The 22087-nt window shown below is 29.0% G+C and overlaps 1 protein-coding gene across 4 annotated transcripts in view; it reads left to right on the forward strand.

Moving 5' to 3' along the window:
- The window catches only part of LOC109601708 (uncharacterized), a 115475-nt gene that overhangs the window by 60686 nt on the left and 32702 nt on the right, over positions 1-22087 (forward strand). For all 4 annotated transcript variants that reach the window (XM_049969755.1, XM_049969756.1, XM_049969754.1 and 1 more), the window contains one exon: positions 11691-11822. In XM_049969755.1, coding sequence (XP_049825712.1) covers positions 11774-11822 — 49 coding nt within the window. In that variant the 5' untranslated portion in view covers positions 11691-11773. The remainder of the gene's footprint in view (positions 1-11690; positions 11823-22087) is intronic.

Here is a 22087-nt window from a genome sequence, read left to right on the forward strand (position 1 = left end):
GTTAGAAATTCCCAATTTGCATCAACTGTATTTGGTGGTGTACCGACAATTAAAGAACGAATCGAGAAGTTTGCCAGATTATCGTAATATTTTCGGCAATAAGATTCTATCTGCGTTGCATTGATTGAACATTAAGTGAAATCAGAAGCAGTTCGAACTGTGGATATTTGCCGCGCACGGGGAACATTTCTATTCCTAATTCCAATTTCAATCCAACCAATAGCTCCCCGAATGCGAGATACCATCTATTACATTAACTTTAGTTTACTGCATATTCCTTTAGGATTTCGACGGCATTTGCATTTTAAGGACAAGGAGTCCCCTTTATGCGACGGAAAATGTCTCGACTCAAATAAATGCCTTTTCTTCTTTATTTAAGAACTCGAACGCAATATTCTTAATAGACCGGCCATAAAATCCTTTGAATTATTACATATTTTTGCCTCGAGAAAACGTAAATCTTGCCGGGATCTATATAATGCTGATATCGTTGGTCTCATCCGCAAAACCATTTTATTACCTTGTCCGTAATTTTTATTTGTTTTGCGGGCTGAACTGCAATTATACTGAGAGTATTATAAATCACAATTTCCATAATTTAAGCTTCAGGCTTCGATCGTCGGAATTCCGGAGGCGTAATTGTGGGGAATTACTATTTAAACCTTTTATTTCTATTGGTTTTAGGTATGAAATAGTAAAATTATTTTTAATGATCACCCAATAATTATGAAACAGAATCTAATTGCTTGATCCACTTAATGATTTGCAGATATTCGAATGTACAATTAACAATTTTATCCAACGCAGTTAATAATTTTCCAGTCAATCAATCGAAAGTATTTTTGTTACTAAATTGAATTTATTGTGCAAGTAGAAATTTACCGAGATCATTATCAGGATTTGCGGTTTACTATTTTTATTATTATGAAAATTGTACGGAAAGTAAAATTCGTGTTGCATAAATTGTATCATTTCAATTGAGCGTAAAACTTTTTACAGAATTTAATCAAGGAAATAATACGAACGGTAAAAGTACTCGGAAATTGACTGATTAGTTCGTAAAGTTATGCAAATATTTCATGTAAAACAGGTTAAAAAGAACAATGAACATCACTCACTCTCGAATAAAAATTGGCATTAATTCCTACATGCAACAATTAAAACACCAACTCATGGATTAAGTACGAATGAACTGGTAGCGGGATTGTACGGCAAACAATTAACCACGCTTGACGTACCCGAATGGATTTTTTTCCCCAAATTGAAATTATATAAGCTTATCCCGGAGCATTGTGTGCGTTTTCATGCTTGAAGTGTTTTTGTCGTACAACATTCGACATCTACAATACACACGTCAAACGTACAATGGGAATGCTCTTGCATTATCATTTACACTCAAAAGATCGACTGTCGGTTTTCAATCATGCTCGAGAGCAAAAAGGCGACTATATGGAGGAATGTTTGTGTCCGTACACATACATGAGGATATGTGAGATGAACGTCGATGATAGGATGAAATTTTGGGTGTAATTAAAATGGGATTATTTGTAGATAAGCCTCGTTATGTTCGTGGCATGAGATACGAAACGTTTCGGTGGAAAATGATATGTTCAAAGTGTGGAAGTAATTAATTTATGTCTTATTGATCCACAAAGACTGCTTGATCCCCTTCAATTATGTAAGACTCAACGTAATTCAAATGAAACACGGGCTTCATAATTTAAAATTGTTGAAAATTGAATTAATGAAATGTATTCCTTTATATCTTTTAGTTGTTTATAAAATCCTTTGAGGTACTTCAAAGTCTGCAAGATTAGATTAATTACATTTTTTAATTCCGGTTTTCAGTTTTACAGTTTTTTTCTCTTATTTAGAGAACTAAGAACTTTTTTACTAAGTATTTTGATAAAATGGAGCCTATATAATGAAATAGTAATCTTAATTTAGAAATTTCAAAGTTTTTAAGATTTTTATAATGTTTCTATTATTTTTAGCCAAATTAATAAAAGTTCGTTTAGAAAGCATATTAATAGTTAATATTATTTATTCTAATCTTGTATTTAAATCATGGTTTTTTGATAAAATAATTCCATACGGTAAAATAAAAAACTTAATATTTGATGTTTAGTACAGTAAAATTGTTTAAAAATCTTCTTATATTTTAGTGAATTTTAAATTTTTTACTTTTTTTACATATTTGAACACTTTTGGCAAATTATTTAACATATTTATAATTTAAGAAGAGAAATTTTTAAAGATATTCAAAATATTCTATTAATTTTACCTGTTTATCTGGTATTTTAATTCCTAATTTAATTAATAATTTTTGTATGAGAAATTTTGACATAATTTTATATCTTATCATCGGTTTCACTGGAAATGGATCCATTTTCGTAATATTAAATGGAATACCCTGTATATTTTTACATTTTAGGATTTCTGAGACAATTCTCGATCAGACTGTGACTTTAAAAAAATTACTTAATTTTTTTAGTAATACAATATTGATAGGGATTCTTAACGAGTAAATCTGTTTTATTTAATTTTCTTGTCAAATTTGATCCTCATATTTTCTACAGTGTTGATGTCTATAGATCACAAAGGGTAATACAAATAATGGATGCTTTTATCTTTTAACCAATTTCATGTTGAACAACAAAATTTCTTTAATATATATAAAGTAAATTGTTGCTCTGAACATAAATCTGTCTGCACACCAGAAATATTAACCTATGCATATCACATCCATCATGTTTCACTGTGGGTTTGACAAACTTTTTTTGTAATTTTATAAATTAAATTTAGTCTTCCGTAAATGTTATCCTAAGTAAGTCCAAACTGAAGTTTTTTAGTAGAATCCGAATCCATAGTTTTCTAAGTAGGTCTAGAGATAAATGAACTCCCATCCAATAACCACCTTCCCTCAGTCCTTGAATTAACTTCATTAAGTTCTATTTTATTCACTTTGACTTTAATTTTACTTGACAATGAGACGAGATTGTTTTTTGACATCCGAATTATGCAGTTAAGCTATAATTTTTTTATAAAATATAGTATATAATGATTTAGATCAATAATATTTAATTAAACGCCTTTTCTTAATTTAGAAAATAAATGAATATATTGTCAGAAATATTTATAAGATACAGAAAAGGGGAGATGTGTGTGTGTGTGTGTGGATGCTATGTGTTTCATTTCAACCAAAAGGTCTAAAGTTTTTTTTTAACCCTTTGGCGTATCCTATACGAAACGAAACCTTTCACAAATCCACATCCACAGTGTAATTGAACTAATATCCTCTTTCTCTGAAGTGCATTCACCGTGCTTATCCGCCTCAAACCTTCCCAAAGCGCAATAATTAAGCATTCCTTACCCGTACCGAGCAAAACACATTCTCAACAATTATAAACAGGGGGGTTAAGTTTTAATGACGACGACGACACTTGTATTTTATAAAATTATTCCCCACTTTCGTCTTTACGAGTTGCGTCAGTGATTCCAGTCGTAGGGTCCATTTTGCCATATTCCCACCGGCGGTTTAGCCGATCTCATACGCACACAGTGTGAGACAGAAGCGCATGTCGCAAATTCAGTAAATATACAATGTTAATTGCTTATTGTCAGTGAATTTTGTAAGCATTGCGTCACAATTGACAAGCCAACGCTAAAACGGCAACTGCAAATAAAGCAGCCAGCAGACATCTTCATTGTTCATTTCGTTCCTGCATATCATGAATTACGCTTAGTCTTCGTTATAATTGTTTTTATTGGTAGCAAACATCATTAATCGTGGTCGTTCGTGAGTTTGTCACGAGGACTCTTATCAATTTATTTTTAGGATTGGGGTTTCCAGGAAATCGATGAAGTTTGCAAATATTTTATGACCACCGTAATGTTACCTCATACTTTTATGTTAACACAGGTCATATATTTTGTAATGCATAAGGAGAAGAAATCGAAATGGTTTTGTTTGTACATGGAGAAAATTATCTAGGTAGTAACAGTTATTAAATTTATTATATTCATGGAACATAAAAATAATATACTTATGAAGGTGCAATATTTTACTTTTATGCCAGATTGCTTCAATGCTGTATTATGAAATTTATGATGTTAAAAATTTGAAATTTATATTTTATATATACTTCTAGAAAATGGAAATCAGTAAAATATCTTGTACAATAATACATGATCTACATTCTTTAGACTTTGTTGAACATTTTGTACATTTATAAATTTATCAATTTTAGAATGGAAAACCCTCAGGTCAGCTAATATTTTTCTACTAACAAAGTATGAATATTACACGTATATATTTGATATTTAATATATTTTTAATATTAATACTAATTAATATATAAAATATGAAATAACATTGTTGTACAATATCTCATTCAATTAGAAAATATTAAAACCTTTGTCGATAAAAAATAAACACAAAAATAAAATGAAAGCAAATTTGCATCAGACCATAACGACTAAATCATTCGTGCAAAATGTGTACCCTCCATCTGAATTGATTTTGGCCACAAGTAACATGCAGTAATAACAGCGATTTATCATTTGTCTAGACAGTTTTAATTTATAGAATTTATGATACCGGCAACATTAAATACAGTGCTCACTTCAGAATATTAAAGCACTAATTAAATGCCCCGCGTAAAATAATAAACCGCGGTCAGCGATTTATGCTTTTGGTCGGTTCGAAAGTGCACGGATCTTCCTCGTTTCACAAACCGACATTGCTAACTTTCTATACACGATGTTACCCTCAGATGACGAAACACGCATCCAACAAATGTCCATTATCTATAACGACAGTCCCACTTCGTACACGATTAAATATAAGAAATAAAAGCTTCGAGTGTATGTTGTATTGTTCATTAAATGGCTATTATATACAATCATTATTGATCTCTATAGTATGTTAAACTCTTGGTTAAGTTAAACGGGACTTTATGTTTAAACATGTATAATTTAATGCAAATTATGTGTTTAGATGAGCTCGTTTGATATGGCCAATTATTCTCATTATCTAGACATTGTGACAGAAATTGCATGGATTGTTGAGGTTTACCTAAAAATTCTCATTGATCAACACATTAAGCACTGTTAAAATTATTCGAAAATCACTTCAATGAATTATTTATTATCGACTGTTTGACTAGATCAAACAGGTCTGGAAATCAAAAAGGGTTTTAAATGGCGTGTCCGGCATTTAACAGAATACATAAATTGAAAACTGAATGTTATTGATTTTAGATGTTTGATGGTGAAAAAGAAACAAAATCAATCATGATTGTTGGTAATTTAAAAATAATAACAAAAAGTTATATCTAAGTTAATTTTTGTTACTCATATCTGAATTGTAATATGAAATTTACTTTATTTATTTCATGTTTCAATTTTTTAATTTAGTGAAAAGTAAAACTAAAATTTTTCATATTTCAGACGGGACTAAAAAATCGATATTTTTCAAACATAATTCACTGTCAAAATTACGGAAGCCTCTAAAATGTTTCAATTTGAACTAAAAAGTTAAAAAATTATAAAAAACGGTAGAAATTTGTCCATTAAAACTGATAAGCCTCAGCCAAGATTTCTTAATTCTTGGACAAAAATCTTGAAAATTAAATATTTTTTTCTTTCTTTCTATATAAAAACAAAATAAATTTTCTTAAATAATAATTAATTTTAAAAAATGAAGCTAAAATTTTTCCCAAAATTTCAAATTTGGAAGAATTTAACTGTTTTTACATAAAAAATCAATTAATTAAAGTTAAATCAATTTTTGTAGCAAAATCCTGAAAATCTGATAATTTTACCTCAACAATTTTTAAACGAAACTAACTGCTAAATGTCAATCAGATGTCAAAGAGACACGAACCAAATCAGACTTCCGAAGATGTTAGCCACTCGTGCTAGCGAAACGTCAGGAAATAATTCCAACAAACGTCGACCTATAAACCCGAACAACTGTAGATATGGTTTATCAATTTTTGGACAAAAATCTTAATAATTTATAAAATTATATAAATTTTATAATTTTATCATTGAAGTGGATTAATCTAATGGAAGTTTTTAAAACTAATATCATTTATTCATTAAATTTGAGATTGAAAATTGGGAGTTTTGGGGAAAAATGAAAAATATACTTCTTAACTTTTAGACAAAAATTTGGTAAATTCGATAATTTATAAAATATATCAATATTTTGACAAATACTGGGGGATATTAAGCTGTGGTTTCTCAATTTTTGGACGGAATTCCTGAAAATTAGAAAATTCTAAAAAATTAACAATTTTAACACAGATATGTAAGGAATTTGACAAATATTTTTATTAGTACATGTTATGTTTCATTTTTTAATAAGTAAATGAAAACGGTTATGTTGATAATTTAAAAGTCGTAAAAGTTTTAATAGGTTATTATTTTCATTTATTTATTTTATTGTTAATTATAATCCTATTGCAATATGAAATTTATTTTTATGATGCTACTATGTCTTACACACATTATTACAATATTTTATTTTTAAGATTAAAAAATTAAATTTCTTATTCCCATTTTTTTTTGTAATCGGAAATACATAATAGCATAATATTCAAATAATTGAAGGTGTATCAAAAGATGCCTCTTATAAATTATGCTTGGAATTGAATCAAATTGATTACGGTATAACTGAAGAAACCTTTTGTGATTTATCAAGCAATGAACGTGACGAAAAACGTTTCAAATATGATAAACGTGATTTATAATCCAGACGTACCGCCGGAATGTGTTCAAAACAAACGGCTAATGAGCCATTATAATATTTCACTTAGTAACGATATTACATCGGAACATGAAAGTGTAATTAAAGTCAAAAGGTGTGCCAGTTCGGTTGTTTATGCGAATTTGCATATAATTTAGATTTCAGAGGGCGCGTCGCGTATACGGGTTTGATTGCCGGAGATGCGATCAATACCCGGGGACTTGCTTAACATATTCGTTTCGGTCGGGTCTGAGATCCGAGCGTCGCCGTCTTAAAACGGGTAAACAAGCTCTGGGTTTACTAATTCCGCAAATCAAAACTAGATTATTAGACGTAACTGGTTAACTTAATAACCACCAACAACATACTCTACAAATTGCCCTCCAGGCATCAAATGTCGGTCGACGTTACTCTCTATTTGTCTTTCGATATTTATCCAACACTCAAACATGTTCGATCTTCCGACAGCTTCAAACCCGCCACTTTATGTTTTAATAACTGCACAATGATCTTAAACGAAACTAAGCTGCCCCCGCTGAATTTTTAGTACCGTCTAAAGTTCGTCGCATCCTGAAGGACTGGAGGAATATTGTTTTAACACACCCAGGAGTGAAAACTTCTTTATAACAATCATTAAGTTTTACTGTCTCCTTGCTCATATTTCCCGGTTTCTCGTTGGCGGACTTTGTATTTTTCTGTATTAAAAACGCAGCCAGTTTTAATGTAGTAAAAAAGGAGAAAAAGTTTTACTTTATATTCGAGATATGAAGTTTCATCAGCGATTTACGTCCGGACGTTTTTTTTGTTTTATTTGAATTGATACTGTTTGTGCTTTGTTAATGGATTTATTTACCAGTGCTTTATCGTTTTTATCAATAAATTACTTCGGTCTAGTTATTAAAGTGATTGAATAAATTAATTAATATTTTCTCTTGTCTATACAAAATAATGGCTATTTTTCCTTCTAACCCTTTTAAAACAATTTTTTTAGTTCATATCAGTTAGTATAAATATTGTGCTATATATATATGTCTTTTTTATATTATGTTTTTTAAATTAAACACAATAAAAAATGTTTTATTTTAATAAATTTGACACAATATAAATAAAATAGAAATATTTTGAGTGAAAACTTTTACTTTTTTTATAAAATTAGTTCTGGGCGTAATTTTTTTTGAGTTTATGATCAGTAATTTTACGTTTCAATGATCAGCAGTAATTAGTCATCACACTTACTTACCTCGATATCTATAGTCTTTAAGTCTTGATGGAATTGTTCCCCTTGTCTATTACTGAAGTCACCAAGATTTTCTGGAAAAAGTCCAGATATGAATCTAGAAAGTAGAGATTTATTCTTATATTCCATTACAAGTTTTATATACATCCAATAAAGTTGTCATAATATTTTTGTAGTTTTTTGTAGTGTAGGCTTGTTATTGTCAAGGATCTGATTTGTGGTTAGGTTAAGTTAGGGTTGAATATAAATTAAATATTTATTATTTTATAAAAATTCATGACAGATGTATGATGATACATACAATACCTTATAAAGAATTTATATTCTATTTAGGCTGCTAAATTAACAGTAATGTACTTCATCCTTTTGCTTCTATTCGAGTGAATTTATTATAAAAAAGTATCTCTGAATTAAAAGTATTTACAATTTGATGTCCACTTTATGAAAAGTACTCATTGAGTAAAGTAACAGGAATGATAAGAAAGAGTTAAAGAGGAATCTATATCAACTTCTATTTCGTTTGTCAAATTAACGCCTCATACTTTCTTTTCTATAATAAAAACATTTACAATTTGATAGCAAGTCCACTTATTACTCTATGTTAAAGTTAAAACTTGGAAAGGCGTTATCATCAAATTGTAAATGATGTTCATACATAATTAATTATATATTGGGTCTATACAAAAATATTAGACGAGAAATAAAAAGTTAATATGTCATAGGTAATATTTTTTCCATTACAATTACGTGTGATATTTATTTGAATAAAAACGAAATTTACTTTTTCATACATTTCTCCGCATTTTTACATTTCTCACAGAATCGTATTGAAATCCAGGCAATATTCTTTTTCTACATGTTTGGTTACGTATCAGAAATTTGCTTCGGGCACAGTGTTCCAACGAAGGCAGCGAAAATATGAATGAAAGAGGGCAGTAAAACTTAATGATTGTTATAAAGAAGTTTTCGCTCCTGGGTGTGTTAAAACAATATTCTTTATTTCCCGGCGAGTCGATCGGGGACTCGCCCTAAACTAGGTACGTGCTTAGGATTATTGGATTTGATATTTTAAACTATGTGTCAATAAAACCGAATGGATCCATAATAAATATAAATTGAAATTGCTGGAAGGGTAACTCCCGTTCATATCGTGAACCGATTTAGGAATACCGCAACGGCGTCTGGTATGAATAATAAAATATTCAATTGAAAGTAAATTTAAAAGTGAGATTAGAATACCCGAAAAACGTCACGTTCTGCATTTTTGTATTACTAATAGGATAACAAATCATTGCGATCGACTTCATTAATACACCCGGACCGAATTTCAATTTCTATCACGTTCAACCCGAATTTTCCTTTTTGTGTTGCATGGAATTGATTTGTGTAAGCCAAACAATCTATTACACTTTGGAAATTCTGTTTTATAAATCGTTTGAAATATTATTCTCCAAATATGACATTTTATGCACTCTATTTTCCACTGTCAATTCGTTCCCCACGCCAATTTTATCTTCCTTTTCCTCTCCCTTTCCATTTATTTCCTCAATTTATATTAAATAACGTGATCAATGTAAGAATTTGTAGTAATTTAATTGCTTTGTGTTGAACACATATAAGTAAATTTGTACATGCCCACCAACGCTAATTCTTAATCACGAACTAGGAAATGAAACAATTTCGTACGAAATGAAACATGATTAATTTCTCGTGATAGGATCAACCGAATTAGCATATTTCTTTTATCATCAGCCTCCGACAGCGACGAAACACAAAAGCAATTAACAAAACTTAAACAAATATCTCATTTGTCTATCAGATATTCACTAATGAATCATTCATACGTGTCAGTAATGAATTGACACTAAAAAAGCGTTTGACAAATATTTAATTGGGCATTTATACGACCGAACCTATTTTCCATAACATACTATTGAGTTCACCTTCAACAATACAATATTACATGACTGCTATACATTGATTATATTGAATTTATTCAAGACAGTTTCCCTTGAACTTGCCAAGTCACATTATGAAGCACGTGAGACTTTCAGTCACATGTGATCGGATTTTTTCTTTCATACCTTTGAACTGTGATATTTCTAACGTATGTATTATACCCTCAATATGAATTCGATTAAATCAGCAATAATAAGGCAAAAAACGTGACGAATTGATCACAGTAAATACCAAAAAGTCTAAGCACGTGTATTGATTCGATTAATTTAATAACATGCCTCCATGAGTCATGGGTAAAGGTTAGTTTGTGTTTCCTAATGCGTGCCCATCCCACGATCTGCGTGTGATGTTCACAATGATATTTTTGTAATTATCTTTTAGGCAATGTCACAAACAAATTTTGAAACAACTATGTAACGTTCCTCGAAATATTTTATGTACTTCTAGTAACAATTACATTCTGTAATATTTTCAAGAGTTTTTAACGTCAGGAGATTATTTGGGCATGTATCCCTCCATTAAAAAAGTGGAGCAACAAAATTATCATCGGTGCTATGATTATGAAAGACTATATTTATAACTTATATACATAAATTTTCATATTGTTTTATATATATGTATATATATATATATATATATATATATATATATATATATATATATATATATTTATTCATAATATTCCATATTAATTATGTTAGTTATAATTTTATTTATTTATTATGTGTAGTTTTTATTCAATAATACTCGTTTGTTTCCTGTTTTTAAGTGCTTGTATTTATTATTTTATTGAAAATATCATACATGAATTTTTAAATATTTTTGTGGTTCCTAGAATTTAGCAATACTATACTTCTACTTCTTCTTTCATTCATTTCAATCTATTCTGAAACAATTTAAATGTTTTTAACACCGAAATAGTTAAAAAAAATTAAATAAATATTTTGATGACATTTTAGTTTTTATGGAAACAATTATTCTTATTCAATTGTTTTATATAGCCAAACCAATTGCAGAAAAAAATAAATGAAATTAACATTTTTGTAAATTTCTTAAAATTAATTTCAGAAGAAATAAATGTAAATAAAGTTCTTTATTTTTTATTAAATTATCATATTCTTGTTTTTAGACCATTTTATTAAATAAATATTGTCATTATATGTCAAAATAGTCAAACGCCCTGAAACAAAAATTTTTATTTCGCTTTCAATTAATATCCACTCTATCTAAAAGCATTCCAATTATTATTTTGAAAGGTTTTCCTGAAAAAATCGCATTAACGTACAATAATAACATTTTTTTTTAATTTTTTAGCCACTGAACTTTGAAATGTTTTTGCTATGTTCCTCGATTTTTTTTTAATTATTATATTTTTTATGGAAACAATTATACTTTGATAGAATTTGATTGATTATAAAAGTATCAAACTAATTGTGACACTACAAAAGTGTTAATTACTTGAAGCCATCATTAAGAAACGAAATTTATAAAAAACAAAGAAGTTTAGAAATTCCTAGCTTCACCAATTACAAAATTTATGATGTGTAACATTTCCGTCCATTAGAACCCGTCAAGAGGTGTATAACAAAATTTGCGAACGTCCCCCGAAATATAAATTCCCCATTTCACTCCTAATTAATGTCCACTCTGCACTAAAACCATCGCAATTATTACACCGGCCTACAGCAATTTTCGTGGAAAACTCGCATTAACGTCTGTAATATTTTTTCCTCGTTTCAGGCCCGCACACATCTGTTAGAATTGTCGCCTATTGCAACGTACGATGTCCATATAGAGAAACTGGAAGGAAAAGTAAAGTAGTAATGGATACCAGCCGACAATGTTTTTTGTTGGCATGCTGCCTTCTCACTGGTAAGTTTCGTCCCGGAATCCCGGTTGAACAAGCGGTTTTTTAACAGGCGACTCCTGTTCTAATGGATAATTTATTAACTTGTAGGAGCCCGGCACGAACTTGCTTATAAGTTTTCGGTTCTTTTCCGTTTGCGGTAGTTTTTTTCGCAAAGTTGTTTATTAAGGAGCGAATTCAGTCACGAAGATCCAGAGTCTAATTTATATAGTTTCTCTTCTTAAAACACCTATTTTGTTATAATGTTTTATGTTTTAAAATAATATAAACTAACATATTTCGATGATATTGTTTGATGAAACGAACTTAGTGTACATAAAATAAATAAGTATATAGAAACAATGGAAGGAAACTGAAGGTTCACAATAAATTGAAGTGAAAATCAAAAAATTAGAATTTGAAGTTACAACTCATATTAAAATTTTAATAAAAACAATTTTTTAGAACGTATTTTTCGTTATAAATTGAACAACCTCATTGACGAAACAAGCAAAAGCTGTTTAAATCATGAATAATGTCAAAATTTATGCATGTAAATGTAAAACAGTGCTTTCATAAAAAATATACAATGGCTTAACATTGAATTATGTTGATTGTTACAAATCCGATTTAACACCAGTGTAAGTTTCACACACATCATTAATTAAAGCCAACACACAATATCCCGTTACAGCGCCTTAATTAGCATTCTAAAAATAATTGATCTAGTTTATCACTTTATTTAAATAGCTGGTTGTTTTGCCATGCGATTTTTAGGTACGAGATTGATTGTTCTTATAAGAATAAATTTGTACAATGCATGTCATGTTTTTGATATCCCATTAATTAGAAATGGTAACAGGCAAGGTCTCAGATAGTGTCGATTTTGATTACGCTCGATGAAATACTTTAATCTAATTAATGCCATTAGTGTTGATTTCCATGCTAATAACTATTATTTTTATCGGATAAGTGACTAACGACATAAAAGATTGGATCCTTGAAGGTGCTCTTGATTTGATTGACTTTAATGGGTTCGGTGGATAAAAGAGAAAAAGGAAGTTGTTTCGACGACGTACAAAAAAAAAGTGGTTAAGAGGTTTTAGTATTTGCGCATTTTACTGATTTATTAAAACAGTCCCCCCATAGTCATGCATGGCGGGCGTTAGCAACGTTTTATTCATGCATTCCGTGAAGTTTTTAACTGTCAAAAAAGAAAATTGAATTTTATACTTAATCTTGCAACATCTATTCTGCTGAAAGCAAGTTGGTTATGTTTGGCAAAAACTTTAGATTTTTTTATGATTTATAAATTCTAGAATTCCCCGAAGTTGCGCTAAACTTTCCCATCTTACGTACATGTGGGGTTAGATTTATGAGATAGTAAATAATGTAGGAGTGGAATAGGGTAAATCTGCGGTCTTATTCTCGGAGCGTTTGTTTTCTTTTCCCACATGCGTCGATGCATAATAAAACGCATAATATCACGAAATTTATTTAAATGGCCCCTCTTCCTCCGCAAGCACGAATTTACCGCGAAATTTTATTAGTCTTATGCATAATGTGTCTCATGAATTTAAATTATTTGGGACTTAATTCTTATACATAGTTAAATTTTCAATTGTGTCCAATATTTATATTCTTATTCCAGTTCATTATTTACATTTAAAAATTTAAATCTCAAAGAGGTTTCAAAATTTGTAGTGAACAAAACATTATTAAAACTATCAAAAATATTACATCGTAAACGTCTAGCTAATTTAAGAACATTGACAGTATACATATTTGTTCTGAAAGGATTTTGGTTTTCTATTTGGCAAATCTTGACAGGCAATGATTCCCAAATTACTTGTATTAGAAACAAATAACATACATAAAAAGGATAATAGATAATTTTGTAAAACAATTCGAAATACGAAATAAAGTACTATAGACTTTGCAAAATAGTAAATAATTGATAAATAAATAAACACTACATCATGAATATTGAAGGTCTACTTTTATAACAGTTTCTTCGTTTCCTGAATTAGATCTTCAAGGATGACTCTTTACAATAGCAAACCTATATTAATAATCGATATTGATCAATAAGAACACTATTTGTCCCGGACTTCTGTCAGTTGACCTTATGTCGAATGTAATTTTGATTTTTGTACACTATAATACAATGCGAATTATTTTGATACCGCTCCTACGAAGAATTTTTTACATGCTTAGTATTTCACGACCGAATTTTGAATTAGAATAATTGCTGTGAACTTTTGATTAAAGAATTGTCATCGGGTGAATGTAATAAGTTCGGTAAATCCGGATTAACGTTGGTTTTTCACAATATAACTTTAATAAATTTGTTTGCTTAAGTAGCAATTATATGATAATAATGAACGATAATAAACGATATGTAATATTTCACAATTCACAAATTTAATTGTTTTGTTTTCAGTTTTGAAATCATATATAATTATTAATATCTTATAATTCTAGAACTTGAATATGGGATTACATTTTGAAGAACACTTTTATTGACTTAACCTATTTACAGTAAATCTATAAGGGTTGAGTATATTACATACGTAGTAAAAAATATCAATTTTCATAAACTCACATAATTTTCTCTTGATGTCTTTGGAAGATAGATTTATTTGTTCTTTTATATACGCTGTATATATACATATATATTTTTTAGTGGTACTAGATTGTGTAGTCCACAGAATGAGGACTGCCAAATAAAAATTCAGATATTTCCTTGAAACAAGTATTGAAAAAACATTTTAAACAAACAAAATTCGGAAGTACCGACATAACTTGTCAAATTTGTACTTCAATCTTTGACTACATTATCTAATAGTTTCTCACCTGAAATAATAGAGAAAAGAATTCTGACATAATCTTTTGTCGTAACCACAGATATTCTGATTGATTATTTATGTGAAAAAATAATTCGTTTAATTTTATGTTTACAACCAACATATTAAGATTTCTCCAAAAAAATATGGAAACGAGTTCCATGAGCATTAACGTCAAATAAATTTTATAATATTATAGCTTTTTAATTACCAACTATTGTTGTTGAATCCACAAACTATGCGGTTGACAAAATGTCTTAGAAAGCAAAAGTAGAAATATCCATAAATATATTAATTTGTCTCACCTCTGAGTTAACAATTACAATTAGATATACACAAAAAATGTATAATACATAAAGATACAAATTAATACTGAAATTAAATTTTTCAAACCGAAGATTCCTTCACTTTTCTAATATCAGACGCATGTTTGCCAAATTATTTTTAAATTTGCATAAAGTAATTCATAGAGTCAGTTTTAATCACTCTGGAAATTATCAGTCCAATTGTCATGAAGTCGTATAGACGATTATCGGATTATGAATTTACTTCGTAAAAAGTTGGAACACAATGAAAGAATTGTGTATTGAAAAAAAAAAAAATACAACAGATGTCACCAGTTTAATAGTTAAAGCAAACTGCAACAAACGCGTCCTTGAGTACTCTGAGATAGGACTTTTTAATAAACATAGTCTGGAATAACGCTTTTTTTGAATCTCCATGAAACACAATTTCATTAACTATCTAATTAACTGTTTAATTGGCCTTCATTAAGATACTCCAAACATAAATAGAATGAATAAACTCCTTTTTATATGAGCCGGCGAGACTCCCGTAAAAAATCTAATTTGCTGGCTCAATAAAACTGAAATATGCCCACAACATAGGTACAATTCGGACAAGCCGGTAAAAACTCAAACTAATGTCGTTCACTAAATTCAATTAACTGCCGGTTTACGATGATATAAAGAATATTGGGAAAAATGGAACATATGTCGATAATATGAACAATTGTTGCGTAGTGCTGAAGACAAAGTATTAATTTTGATATTAAGTTGTCAATAACGCGTTCGGGTTGTTTGGTTTGGGCTTCAAATTTCATTTTTATCCAATTAGCGTCTTGGCCACGTTATTATTTCGCTGTATTACCTTGAAGTAGATCGATAATTGTGTTACCTTTTGAACGAAATATGTTCGTATTAGTCGCATAACTCGATCGTTAATTATTTTACTGCTACACGCAAAGAGACAAGTAATTTGTTATCAATGGAACGTATCACAGTAATGTAACGTGCATAGCAGATTCGTGACGATGTCAATCTGGATTTTATGACTTTGGATTGTCGTGGGTGTGTATGTGCTTTTAAAATACAACTTTTTTACTTTGTAATACTTCAAGTGCTTGTTTGTGTCTCTTCCTTGCTTTATTTTCAAAGAAGTTGCTTATGTAAACAAGTCTTTTGTTCGTATGAGGATTTTAGGTTTTGTGGCAATCTCTTTGACGCGCATTTTTATCAGAATAAGAATAATAAAATGTAAAAAAGGATTGTTTAAAATTATTTATGGTTTTATATATGTATGGTTTATTAAAATAAAATAAATGTAAGTGCAACAAGTTTTGATTTCATACATATTGTATAAATAAACTACAATTCATCTGTTAATTTGCATGTAATATTTTAGTTGAATGAAAACGAAGTACCAAAACAGTTTAGACCAGTGATCGGCAAATTTTTGGCAGGAAAGGGCCATTTCAAACTGAAATAAAATCGGGAGCACTTGTCCATAATTTTGATTCCTACACTTAGTTGCTTTTTTGGTGGAGGCACCTTCCAGTCAATATGGAGGTACATACTTACTTCGACCTCGTTGATCGTTTACTATTTCATAACATAAGGCTTAAAAAATGTGAATATGGTTTTACAGGGGAATAATATAATAAACAGCAATAGAAGCGTAAATAATAAAAAAATATCATTAATTAAAAAAGAAATTAATATAAACTTTTATTATTTTCTAATCAACTCTCTGTTGTTAGTTTTCTTACAAATATGTAAATTCAAGAAATTTTCATTTCTTGAATCTACATATTTCTAATTTAATTTCTTAGTCAATTTTTAAGTTTTCATTTAATTTCAGTTTAAACAAGCATAAAATTAAACATTCACATTAGCTCCAATCGATATTCTCTGTGTATCCTCTATAAAATTATATGTAATTAATGAGAAAATTACAAAAATTATAAAGGAAAAATAGATATTATAATTATTGATAAATTTAAAAATTTATTTTTAAAGTTTTTATTTCACAGTTTTACATATCTCTAAATAGATTGTAATTTATCCATTACATTATATACATTTTAAAAAAGTATTGAATAAAATATTTATAACTTTAATTGATTTATCCCTCAAATAAGATCATTTTTTAATAATTGATCATTGCATGAAATTGGCAATTGGTAATTGCAATATTTATAATATCAACAAATATAGGTACCTGTATATTTGCAATAATACAAAAATAAATTAAAACTGTGTAAACATGAATGCCAAACCAATTAAAATATCCATTCAAAAAACATAACAGCTCCATAGTTACGTATGAATTTTTGCTGCCCTTTGTTGATATATGGATGGATGTTTCGGTTGAAAATTTAAAAATGAGGATGTTTTGCCACTATTTTCATATCAAAGTAAACAATGAACTTTTGCCCGGCGAAAAATTCGATTGTAAACGAAAATTTAATTTTCACCCTGCCGCATATCCAGTAATCAAATATTCAAAACGGAAAAGTCCCCGCGTTAATTGCCACTACTCATGGTATTATTTGTGGAAAACAGTGGCGCCCAACTTAATCATAACAATTAACGTATTTAAGCGCGCCATGAATATTTATGGCACCAAAAACCGCCTAAAACTATGAAACCATCCGAATGTAAACGATTTTAAGTCCTAATTTGCGAGTGAAATTTTCCCCAGGGTGGGGACTTATTTTCTAGGCTCGTCATAGGTGTTCCGCTATGAACCAGTGAATAGATCAGTGCAGAAAATAATTTTGTTAAAACCAATTTCTATGTTCAGTGCGCTCGATATCCTGAATTATTCATGAAATTTATGGTTCTATATAGGTGATTCACCTACCTGATTCATATGAGGTTTATGGGGAAGCGAAATAGGCATCAATATGAAGTTTTGGTCACTGTCAATATTCATTGTAGCTTTAGAATGCACAACACATCAATGGGGGACAAAAATTTTATGTTGAATGGTGCAATTTTGTTGCCATTGCAATTCAAATAAGAAAGTTATTGCCTTTTAATACGTTGAATACCATTATTGGTAATAAACAAGATGCTTTTTTATTAAAAAGTATAAAAAAATTGCAATATTAATATGTTTTTTGATAAAAAAATTCTCAAAAACAATTGAAATTATTACTCGAAGCTCTCTAATCATCATAAACTCAAATGTACTACGTCGCCGGTGTACCTTTCTAAAAAGTCTTGCAATGCTCCCCACAGAAGAAATATTGAATATTATAGTTTTATTAGTATATTAAATATTCCTTTACATTCTTTCAGAATTTATAATTGTAATAGGGATATTCAAAATGACAGTAAAAGTGAAACAAATTAAAACATTTGCATTGTCCAAAATTGGGTTAGGTGCTCTACTTTTAAATATTTTTTATAAAGATATTATTTTCCAAAAGGAAACATATCTTCCAGACTTAACCCTTGCGCATTGATATATTTAACGTAAAATTTTTAGGGCCGGGAGAAAAATAAAGGGCCACTAGAAAACCTACTAAAACACACGGAACCCCATAATTCGGGTCATCGCTGTATAAGAAAATATGCGAACTCAGTTATTATCTTCTAGTGATTACCGTAACACTCATGCGAAGTTTAAATATTGCCTCATTAAAATGCAATTAAAACTCACGAGGTACTCGTATTGTGTCTTTAAGAAAATGGGGAAAGTTTATTGCGTCATATATATAGATTTTTTATGAATTTCAAATGAAGAGAACAGTCACTGATGAGAATGGGTAACTAATTAGTTCTATGAACAACGAAAATGTTAAAAACTAATCATAAAAGGTAATGAAAAGTTAGATTGCAACAATATTTTACTTCATAAAGATGCAAAAATTACAGAATTCTGCAGTGGTAAGGATGTTAAGAATGTGTAGATGGCGACTGAAGTTTTAATAATACAATTCAAAATTCAATGATATTCCATATTACATTTTATATTTTTTCATATTTCTTTAAAACACGTAACCAAGACATCTATAGATATCTTATGCATTTTAAATAACATATATGCTGTATGACGCAAAAATTACAGAATTATACTGAATCTACTAAAAACTTTAGACTACCTTTAAAGTTTTATAGAGGGAGTTTCAATTTCGTACATCACTTCCTCTACATTTTAAATTCCATCATATTTATGTTAAAGATGAAATATTTACGTGTTCATTAATTTCACTTCTAACTTTAATTGATTAATTGCTTCAATTACTAAGAACAATTAAACACAATGGATTATGGACATTTCAATACTAAAATTGGCAGTCAAGTTTAAAGGAAGTATTAACCTCTGCATAGTTTTCTGGTGTAATAATTGCCGTCCATAAAATCGATTACGTAGGTGTGGCATTATAATTGCCATAGTCATCGCATCGCTGGTAACGGTTTGTCTCGTGGATTATTATGGATCCCAAGGTTGTCCATGTTTATGTTCCATCGGAATCGTACGGGTTTTATGTTACAAGGCAACACGGTAACAAGGTTGTTGCATTTTTATGCAGTTCGCGAATATTTCATAGATATTTATTAAACGGTTTTACACATGTTCCCCCGGGGACGTGTTGTCGGTTTTTGTTGTCGGTATGAATTACTGTTAGGCGACGAGAGACATTGGTTTTTATCAAGAGCGATTAGCGGCACAATTATTTAAATCAGGTAAATAAACAACCTTTTGCGACAGGATGAGAACACTTTCTATATGAATGTAACTGTATCGATGTTCTATTTATACAAGCTATAAATTTTGAGTGTGGGAAGTGGTTTTTCATTGATCTATATTAGTATACTAAAGAACTTAAATAAACTTAATACAACCATTTTTTATTATAATAATATTTCAGATTATTTTAATGGTAATTTCAGAAACATTTTGTCAATTATTTCCTGTAGTATGTAACATAAGAATAAAATTTCTATGTACATATTGTTTGCAATATTGACTGTTTTAATTTATTTAAAATATAAATATTAGTTAGTTTTTATACAAAATTACTTTGTCTTTTAACAAAATCTTTTTTTTTAATACGAATGCTCCCAAAAAAAAAGAAAAAGATGGTATTTTAATTTAAAAATATTTGTATTCACTTTAGTTTTTAATTAATGTTTATTCTAGTAATTTCAGTACGAGTTAATTTAATCTAAATAAATAATTAAATAATGCAATTACAAATATTATAACAGTTCTGTTACGGTTTTTATTTTTAATTATGAAATATGAACATTTAGTTTAAAAATACCAGTTGATTTATAAATATTTATCTTATTTTGCCAATAATTAATTAAACAGATTTGTGCACAAATTGATATTATATTTTATTAAATAAATAAAATAGCTTGTAATTTTTATTAAATATTATGAAATATTTTATTATTGTATTATATATACATTATATTATTTCCCAATCAAAAATACGATTGATATTTGAATATTGTAAATATAATTTTCAAATTATAATTTTAAACAGATATTTTTTAATGTAGTCAATTTAACAAAATATTATTTTATAAATTTTAGTAAAAATTAAAATATTTTTATATGTACTGGTTTTAACAAACAATGCAACAATTAAAATTTTTTGAGCAATTTTAATGAAATTTTCAGAATATGTTAATGTTAACAAAAAACTACAACAATTTTTTACATTACATGTGGCATTTTTTTATCGAATATATAGAGATGATTGTTTTTAGTTGTACTGTTGGGTACGTCCCATTTTTTATTGAAACCAGTATATATTTATAATTTTTTCTTCCAAATTTGAATTATTTTGTACATGAAAAGTGTCACAAATTTTTGTGTTTTAAATTGAATTTTTATACATGTACATGTATATATTATAAATAAATTACAAAATTATTAAATTAGAAATTAATATTTATAATTATAAAAAGTATTTTTTTTAATAGAAATTTTTATAGTAATATTTTTCTTATTTTCTAATATAACTACATCTATAATTTAAAATTTCATCAATAGATTTTTTTGTTAAAAAGGAGAGGAGCTGTAGTTTTTTAAATTTAAGTTTCTTAAAAATATATGTAATTTATAATACTTCCAATATATAATTAACTTAATAATAATAAAAAATCACCACTTACTAAATAAAATCGTGCATTGCTTCACATCCCTTGTGGATATGGTCGCAGCAGATTTTCCCTCTTTACAGTAACTTAAAGTATTTTTTTTCATCTAAAAACAAAGCGAAAGACCGTAGTCACGGGTTATACGTGGGACCTGAGTTCCTTCGTCGCAACACACCTCTCTTTAATTTACGACCTCACCTCCGTCACCTAAAATTATTGCCACCCCCCCAGCATTCGCATTGGAACGTTCGCTAAATAATGATTTTTGCTTTATCGCTTCTAAAAACGCGAATGAATATTCATTCGGGCCGAAACAATTTGTATTTACGATAAGTGTAATTTGTGACCGTTTCCGCTGTGCTGAATTCAAATTCGGCAAAGTGAAGCCGCCAGATATATATCTTATTCGTGGTAATTCACCTTCGTGGAGGGAAATATCAATTATTGGGGAAATTCATTTTGCACAATGGCCGAAACATAATTCGATTGCGTTTATCTATTGTGGTAATGCATCGAACAATTAAGGTGGGGTGGGTTTTATAAATGATATTATTCAGTTCTTGCACTCATCAATTTTTTCAGCTTTATTGCCACCTTGATTTCTTCCGTGAAAAAAACCATAATGAAGTTATTATATGAAATTAGCCATCTTTCAAAACGTTTTAAGCCGAAGAACTTATTTTTTTGCCAATTATGTTTTATTTTTACGAATATCAAAGCTCACATATCCAAAAGCACAATATCCCGTTAATTCCGCGTCACTCTTCGCTAAACACGAAACCTGGGGAAAAGAGTTCCATTCAAGTTAAAACGAAGTTGTCGGAAGTGTTTTATTTAATAAACATATTTTCCTACTTGACTTGCGAAGACGTCTTCGGAGTGGGTAACAAGAACGCCTCGAACGAATTTAAGTTATTCTTTGGTATACCATTACACGGATTTTTACCTTGTTTTTTTTTCACTATTTTCCTCATTCTTATACGTCCCGATAGCGTTTCACACTCTGGTTTTAATTAAAAAGAAAGGGTTCGTTAAGCCGTT

The sequence above is a fragment of the Aethina tumida genome, chromosome 7 (genome assembly GCF_024364675.1).
Source record: "Aethina tumida isolate Nest 87 chromosome 7, icAetTumi1.1, whole genome shotgun sequence".
NCBI lineage: Eukaryota > Metazoa > Arthropoda > Insecta > Coleoptera > Nitidulidae > Aethina > Aethina tumida.